At 43.2% G+C, this 8787-nt stretch overlaps 1 protein-coding gene across 1 annotated transcript; it reads left to right on the top strand.

Annotated features, from left to right (window-relative positions):
• The first annotated feature begins 1104 nt into the window (after window positions 1–1104).
• On the top strand, window positions 1105–8186 carry LOC136503191 (putative wall-associated receptor kinase-like 16). Its single transcript, XM_066498344.1, has 3 exons — window positions 1105–1171; window positions 6808–6855; window positions 6937–8186. The coding sequence occupies exons 1-3, from the start codon at window positions 1105–1107 to the stop codon at window positions 8184–8186; spliced, it is 1365 nt and encodes a 454-aa protein (XP_066354441.1).
• The last annotated feature ends 601 nt before the right edge of the window (window positions 8187–8787 follow it).

Below are 8787 nucleotides of genomic sequence, written 5' to 3'. Positions count from 1 at the left end.
GTTGCACACCCTCTAAGATCTAAATACAGCTCCACTGTTAAGATATGCATTATAGAAATCCTCCTGTAGACGGGTGTAGAAGCCCTCTGAAGCTCTGTCATCCCTCCTCGGCGGGAACCACTGCTCAAAGTCCACAAACCTGAGCTGCTGCACCTGTTTGGCCGTGGCGGCCCTCAAGTCTAAGTGAGTCACTGGAGGCGGACCCTGTGGTTTAGGAGGCGGACGAGAACCCCTCCGCTGTGTCTCTGGCCTCGGTGTGACTGGAGCACGGGTACGACCAGAGCAGCGTAACTGTGGCTGTGGTGCCTGCCCTGTCTCCTCGGCCTGCTCTCCCTCCTTAGTCTGCTCTGCTAGCTGTGGCTGCTACTGTGACTCCTCCTGAGGCTGACTCTCATCAATAGCAACACGCCGTCCTCCAATCATGAGAGTCCTAGCTGAACCTCCATGACGGCACTCAACCTGCTCAAGTGCAGCCCTCGCTGATGGTGAAAGTTGATCTGCAATCTGGACTCCACTCCTAGCACCTCTCTCAGCACGATCTGCGGCCTCTGCAACTACGATTGCTCTTGCTGTTTCTGCATCTGGATACTTCCGCTTCTTTGTTGCAAGCTTCTTCGTCGCCTTGCCTTTTGGATCGGTAGCCAAGCGAGGCGGACGCCTTGGATCCTCATCACTTGGACCACCTCCGGCGTTCTTCACACGAGCCATCTGATGGATCTGAAAAGAACTGTCGCTGACAAAGATCAACCGCCGCTGACACTTCCGAGGCTTGACCTCGATCCGTACTCGCGAGCTTGGCCCTGAGTTGACTGACAACTGCAAATAGAACCACAACAGCACCGACTCGCTGCATGATAGAATAGATCAGATTTATAAATAATAACAATAAATCTAGAGATGCGAAACCCTAAGAAAGCAAGCAATAGGTACGAAATTGAATCAGGGGCTTGCTACCTGATGAACCAGCGAACCGAAGAACAAGGAACGGATCGGAGAACCACCGGGTCGGCAACTAGAGGTTAGGGTTGTGCTGGTCAGCGAGGATTGGTGGCAAGGACTCCGACGAGGCTCTGGTGCGGCACTGGTGTGGGCAAAGGCGAGGCAATGCGGCGGCACTGGTGCACGGGGGCAGTGCTGGTGAGGCGGCGCTACTGCTGTGGGAGCTTCGATGGTGTGTGCAGGCAGGGTGCGATGGTGCGAGGAGCACTGGTAGTGTGCGCAGGCAGGGCGCGGCGGTGTAGGGAGCACGATGCGGCGGTGTGGGGAGCACTGGTGGCGCAGCAGCGGTGGCGCGGGTGCGGATGGCGGCACTAGAGGCGGCGGCTCGAGCGATGTCGGCGCGGCGAGGGTGCAGAATAGGGATTAGGTCAAATGCGTGCGGCGATTTATGGTGGCCCCCAGCAGATCAGAAAAGGAAACGGAGAAAAGAGATTGATTCCCGCACGTTTTCTACTAACCGGACGCTCCGATGGCAGCGACCGAACGCTGCCACCCAACGTCCGATAGATTCCAGAGAGGTCCAAAACCCCAGAAATCGTGACCGGACGCGTCCGATCCCAACTGATCGGACGCAGCCAGAGTCCGGTCGATCCTGTCCTTTTCTTCTTTTGACCGGACGCTGGATCGCCTTCTGACCGGACGCTGGAGGAACACTATTTCAGCGTCCGATCACTCCTTCGCAGCAAGGTTCACCTCCTGTGAACTGACCGAACGCTGGACTTCAGAGTCCAGTGCAGCGTTCGGTCACTCCTTTTCCAGCAAATCTTCAAAGTCCTTTGTGCTGCCTGTTCCCAATCAAGTCCCAATTCAAATAAGATCCAAATAAACACCAACTGGGACTGATGTGAGTGACCTCTCTCAAACCCTCATTTTTTTCAAAAATATTTTGCCTTAGATTATAATTCTTTTTAAGAAAATAGGCAATAAAAGGATGATTTAAGATAAACGACAAAACAACATTCATGCATATGCAATGCAATACTTGAAAGTAAATCTAGTTGCTCGTTAAGTTTGATCCAAGGTTAAGCTTCTTCACTTGCTTTTCGGCGGTTATCTTAACCATGTTAGACAAGCCCTATGTGCATTACCACAAAGTAAACATGTAGTATATTACAATGCAATGCAAGGGACAACACAAGCTCATCTTTTGGTGAAGTTACTAAAATCAAAAACATTGAGCTCATTCCGCAATCGACAAAAAGTCGCCTCATCTAGCGGTTTAGTAAAAATGTCCACCAATTGATCCTTGGTCCTTACACCTTCTAATGATATATCATTTTTAGCAACATGGTCTCTAAGAAAGTGATGGCGAATATCTATGAGCTTGATGCGAGAGTGTTGAACCGGATTATTTGCAAGTTTTACCGCACTTTCATTATCGCACAAAAGAGGTACTTTTTCTAGAACTACACCATAGTATAGCAAAGTTTGTTTCATATAAAGAATTTGTGCACAACAAGCACCTGTGGCAATGTATTTCGCTTCGGCGGTGGACAAAGCCACACTATTTTGTTTCTTGGAGGACCAAGACACAAGAGATCTACCAAGCAAATAGCACCTTCCGGATGTGCTTTTTCTATCAACTTTGCAACCAGCATAATCTGAATCGGAATAGACTACTAATTCAAATATAGCTCCTTTGGGATACCAAAGGCCAATGCTTGGTGTATTCTTAAGATACCTAATGATTCTTTTAACGGCAATCAAATGAGTTTCCTTAGGATTAACTTGAAATCTAGCACACATATACACACTAAACATGATGTCGGGCCTAGATGCAGTTAAATATAACAAGCTACCAATCATAAAGCGGTAGAGAGTTTGATCAACCGTGTTACCTCCCTCATCTAGGTCGAGATGTCCATTTGTTGGCATTGGTGTCTTGATTGGCTTACATCCATCCATCTTGAATCTCTTGAGAAGATCATTTGTATATTTCTCTTAAGAGATGAAAATCCCTTATCTCATTTGCTTGACTTGAAAACCAAGAAAGAATGTAAGCTCTCCATTCATTGACATCTCGAACTCCTTCGACATCAATTCATCAAACTTTTTATAAGAATCTTCATTTGATGATCCAAAGATGATATCATCAACATATACTTGACAAATGAAGATATGTCCATCAAGCTTCTTGGTGAATAGTGTGGTGTCGACCTTCCTAATGGTGAAGCCCTTCTCAATGAGAAAGTCCCGGAAGCGCTCATACCAAGCTCTTGCGGCTTGCTTAAGCCCATATAATGCCTTGGACAACCTATAAACATGATTAGGATATCTAGGGTCTTCAAATCCGGGAGGTTGATCAACATAGACTAGTTCATTAATAAAGCCACTTAAAAATGCACTTTTTACATCCATTAGATATAATTTTATTTCATGATGTGATGCATATGCAAGAAGGATACGAATGGCTTCTAGTCTTGCAATCGGTGCAAAGGTCTCTCTAAAATCTAAACCTTCAACTTGAGAGAACCCCTTTGCAACTAGTCTTGCCTTGTTTCTCACAACGACGCCTTGATCATCTTGCTTGTTGTGGAACACCCACTTTGTTCCAATGACTCTTGCACCTTTTGGCCGCTCTTCAAGAGTCCAAACTTCATTGTGGATGAAGTTGTTCAACTCTTCATGTATGGCATTTATCCAATCTGGATCTTGAAGAGCTTCTTCTATCTTAGTAGGCTCAAAGCAAGAGACAAAAGAGTGATGAGCAATAAATGAAGCAAGTTTTTGTGAGCAAGTCATTACACCCTTTGATGGACTCCCTATGATGAGATCTTGCGGATGATCTTGTAGTAGGGGTGTATTTCTTCTATTGACCACTTGAGGGGAAGGTTGTGGAGCATCAACATCTTGTGCTTGTACCACTATTTGCTCATGGGAGACATGAGTGTCTTCATTTTCTACTCTCCTATCTTTTTCACCATCTTGTGGCACATTTGATGAAGAGGTTGGATTAATCACTTGTACATCATCTTTAGGCTTGATGTCTCCAACCGGAATATTCTTCATAGCCTCCCTCAATGGTTCATCACCTACATCATCAAGATTCTCATGTGCTCCTTGGGAGCCGTTAGATTCATCAAATTCCACATCATATGTTTCTTCAACCAAACTGGTGGCATGATAAAATACTCTATATGCTTTGAACTTTGATGAGTAACCAACAAGAAAACTAATATCACGATGTCTTTGAAACTTCCCTAGGTGTTGCCGCTTCTTGTAGATGTAGCATTTGCAACCAAACACCCTAAAGAAGGAGACGTCTGGCTTCTTTCTATTGAGCAACTCATAAGGTGTATTGCTAAGGAACTTTTGAAGGAATAGGCGGTTGGATGCATAGCATGCGGTGTTGATAGCTTCCGCCCATAGAGCTTCGGGGGTGTTGTACTCATCTAGCATTGTTCTTGCAAGAGTGATCAATGTCCGGTTCTTCCTCTCAACTACACTATTTTGTTGAGGAGTATAGGTTGCGGAGACCTCATGTTTGATTCCAACTTCATCACAATAGGCTTCTATGTTTGTGTTGTCAAATTCCTTCCCATTGTCACTTTTAATCTTTTTGAGCTTCACTTCAAATTTATTTTGTGCTCTCTTGGCAAACTTCTTGAAGCATGATGCAACTTCGGATTTGTCATGAAGAAAGAATATCCATGTGTATCTTGAATAGTCATCAACAATCACAAGACAATAAAGATTTCCTCCCAAACGCTTGTATGTTGTTGGTCCAAATAAATCCATGTGAAGGAGTTCTAGCACTCTTGTGGTTGACATGAAAGCTTTGGTTGAATGAGTATTTGCAACTTGCTTGCCAGCTTGACATGTACTACAAAGCTTGTCCTTCTCAAACTTCACATCCTTTAATCCTCTCACCAAATCATTCTTCATTAGCTTCTTGAGTGAGCTCATCCCAACATGAGCAAGTCTTCTATGCCATAGCCACCCAAGTGTTGTTTTGGTGAATAAGCAAGTCTTCAAATTTACATCTTCGGAGGTGAAGTCCACTAAATATATAGGTTGTTGTATCTAAATCCTTTGAACATCACTTGATCATCATCCTTCTTAGATAGAACAACTTCCTTCTCGGTAAACAAGCATTAAAAGCCAAGATCATACAATTGTCCAACGGATAGCAAGTTGAAGCTCAATGAAGCAACATATAGCACATTTGAGATAGAATAATCATTTGATATTGCCACTTTGCCCAATCCTTTAACCTTGCCCTTTGAGTTATCCCCAAATGTGATTCTTTCTTGTCCATCTACTTCTTCATCTAGTAAGGTGAACATACGAGGATCACCGATCATGTGTTGTGTGCAACCACTATCAATAACCCAATGACTTCCACCAGTCTTGTAGTTCACCTACACACAAGAGATCAAGGTTTAGGAACCCAAACTTGTTGAGGGCCCTTCACCTTCTCAACAAGTGACTTTGCAACCCAAATTTTCTTAGGTCTATTCTTGTTGGGAGGTCCTAAAAACATGACTTTCATTTTTCCACTAGAATCCTTTCTAAGCATGTAGTGAGCATTGAAGGCAAAAGGTCTAGCATGCTTGGGCAAGGGTTGTGGTGGTGGAGTTTGGCACTCATGGGGAAAATGACCTTCTTGTCCACACTCAAAGCATCTATTTGGCTTTGGCTTTGATTTGTGTTGTTGTTGGGTACCACAGAAGATAAAAGGCAAGTTTTATAGGACGACGATTAGACCTGCTATGTTGTATGGTGCAGAATGTTGGCATGCGAAAAGACGACATGTTCAACAGATAAGTGTCGCGAAAATGCGTATGTTGCGTTGGATTTGCGGTCATACAAGAAGGGATCGAGTTCGGAACGATGATATACGTGATAGATTAGGGGTAGCACCAATTGAAGAAAAGCTTGTCCAACACCGGTTGAGATGGTTTGGACATGTCCAACGGAGACCTCCGGAGGCACCGGTGCGTAGTGGAATCCTAAGCTAGGATAGTAACGTGAAGAGAGGCAGAGGAAGACCGAAGTTGACTTGGGTAGAGGCAATAAAAGGAGACTTGAAAGGATGGAATATAACCAAAGACTTAACATTTGATAGGAGTGCTCGAAAAACAGCTATTCACGTGCCTGAACCTTGATGGCTTCTGCTGGGTTTCAACTCTAGCCTACCCTAACTTGTTTGGGACTTAAAGGCTTTGTTGTTGTTGTTGTCGTTGTTGGAAACTGTGGTTTATGCTGCATAAATCAACCAATTCTGACATCCATACCTGAAAAAAATACATAACCCTTCTGAAGAGATTATAATCAACACTCTCTAATTGCATAACAGAACTTTGAATCTTTTAGGCTCTCTACTGTCCAGAGAGCAGAATTACTCCTCTGTATTCTGATTTTTGACAGTGAACAACAATGTCAGGAAACCATAACAAGCTACACATAGATAGCACTAACCAGACTAAAGTCAATAGACTGGTGACCATAACTTTAAATATTTACAGGTGATTAATGTCTTTGCCACATTATGGTGTTCTCATCTTGTTGCGTTACTAGCTTCGAGTTAGGATTTGCCTCAGCATTTTAAAGACATAACTCTGTGACAAAACTGAAATTCACACGATTACGGGTGAAAACAAAACTTTCCACAAATTACATTCTTGAATAAAGACGATCTTAGTGCTCCAACACGTGGGATCTTCAATATCCTTCTTCGTTTTTTTCCAGAATGAAATCCAACGGTCAGATTTTCCAGATCGCAATATTGTTCTGGGAATCTACCTATATCTGATCTAAGCTCATTCTAACGTTCTTCTACTCTCCGATTAACGTGGACATTTGCAGCTTTACCAAATAACGGAGCAAGTATGAAAAAGCAAAATCTTCTATTAGGTGAGCTTTGTACAATAGTAATTTGACAACTAACAAGGAGAAGATAAAGCAGAACCAGACTAAGGAACATAATTATTGCAGGCATTGTGATTGGGCTTAGCAGTGGCTTCGGAATTTTACTTCTCAGCTTAAGTGCAACAGTGCTTCTTCGCAAATGGAAAAAGGACATCCAAAAGCAACAACGAAAAAAATATTTTCAGAAAAATAAAGGCCTCCTCTTGGAACAACTGATATCATCCGATGAAAATGCAAGTGAAAAAACAAAGATTTTCACTTTGGAAGACCTGGAAAAGGCAACAAACAATTTTGATCCTACACGAATCCTTGGCCGTGGAGGGCATGGCATGGTGTATAAGGGTATCTTATCTGACCAACGCGTGGTGGCAATAAAAAGGTCTAAGAACATTGAGGAAGGTGAGATCAGTCAATTCATTAATGAGGTAGCAATTCTCTCTCAAATAAATCATCGAAATATAGTGAAGCTTTTTGGGTGTTGTCTTGAAACTGAGGTCCCACTGTTGGTGTATGACTTCATTTCAAATGGTTCGTTATTCGAAATTCTACATTCTAGTTCAAGTAGTGGTTTCTCTTTGTCATGGGATGACTGCCTAAGAATTGCTGCAGAAGCTGCAGGAGCTCTCTATTATCTCCACTCAGCAGCTTCAGTATCAGTCTTCCATCGAGATGTGAAGTCCTCTAACATACTGCTAGATTCAAACTATACTGCAAAAGTTTCAGACTTTGGTGCTTCTAGATTGGTTCCTATTGATCAAACTCATGTTGTTACAAATGTCCAAGGTACATTTGGGTACTTAGACCCAGAGTACTACCATACTGGGCAGCTAAATGAGAAGAGTGATGTATATAGTTTCGGTGTTGTGCTTGTGGAACTACTTCTGAGAAGGGAACCTATCTTTACCAGCGAGACAGGGTCAAAGCAGAACTTGTCTAATTACTTTCTTTGGGAACTAAAGGCAAGGCCAATAAAAGAGATAGTGGCTACTCAGGTTTGCGAGGAAGCAACCGAGGAAGAGATTAACAGTGTTGCCTCTCTTGCGGAGATGTGTTTGAGACTCAACAGTGCAGAGAGACCTACTATGAAGCAAGTCGAGATGAATTTGCAGCTCTTGAGAACAAAAAGGTCAAACTCATGCCATGTCGTCCAAGATAATGCTGAAGAGAAACAACCATTCCTTTGTACAAGAGCTGAATCTAAATATGAGGCGTTTTCTATTAGCTTGGGTGGAAGTTCTAATTCAGAGTCTCAATACAGCCAAAGACTCAATAGCTTGGAGCACGATTTAGAATCGTCTCTTGGGGTGCCACGCTAAGGACCTCTTTAAAGTATCAGAATTCCACCAGAACATCAAGAGGAAAAGAAGCTTTTATGAGGTGGATATTTATTTTCCTGCATGTCCTACCAAAATACTGTGTTGTAACCAGGCATGAGCCTGAATATCTTAATGTGATCCATCTTTCTATCCCCAGAAGATGATGGACTGTCCTTTACTCTCTTGTTTTCTACATTATTATTATCATACAGAAGTATGCTGTACTTATTGCCCTGCAAATTGGACTTACTCTTATCTATTGTTTGTACCTGGATTCTCTTATCTATTGTTTGTACTTGGATTCTCACGGTCCATACAGTGGATGTACATGTTTAAATTTTATATCATCCTGGATTATTGAGTCATTTATGTATATTGTATTTAAAAAGGGCGTACCCAGTGCAGAGAGCTCCCACTCTGTGCGGGGTCTGGGGAAGGGTGTTAGTGGCAAGCCTTACCCTCGCCTGTGCAATGCGAGGAGACCGCGACTCGAACCCGGGACCTTCCGGTCACAGGCGGTAAGACTCTACCGCTTGCACCAGGCCCGCATTTAGGTACAAAAATTCATAGAACAGAACAAAGGCAGCATTTGTTTTCTTCT

This window comes from Miscanthus floridulus, chromosome 14, assembly GCF_019320115.1.
Source record: "Miscanthus floridulus cultivar M001 chromosome 14, ASM1932011v1, whole genome shotgun sequence".
Classification (NCBI taxonomy): domain Eukaryota; kingdom Viridiplantae; phylum Streptophyta; class Magnoliopsida; order Poales; family Poaceae; genus Miscanthus; species Miscanthus floridulus.
This window is presented reverse-complemented; position numbering and strand designations above follow the sequence as displayed.

Excerpts from the sequence above, each read along its gene's own strand:
- LOC136503191 (XM_066498344.1), top strand. The coding sequence starts at position 1,105 with ATGCGGCGGCACTGGTGCACGGGGGCAGTGCTGGTGAGGCGGCGCTAC. Across the intron at positions 1,172-6,807 it reads CTGCTGTGGGAGCTTCGATG|CTTTACCAAATAACGGAGCA; the intron begins GTGTGTGCAGGC and ends GGACATTTGCAG. Across the intron at positions 6,856-6,936 it reads AAAGCAAAATCTTCTATTAG|GCATTGTGATTGGGCTTAGC; the intron begins GTGAGCTTTGTA and ends TAATTATTGCAG.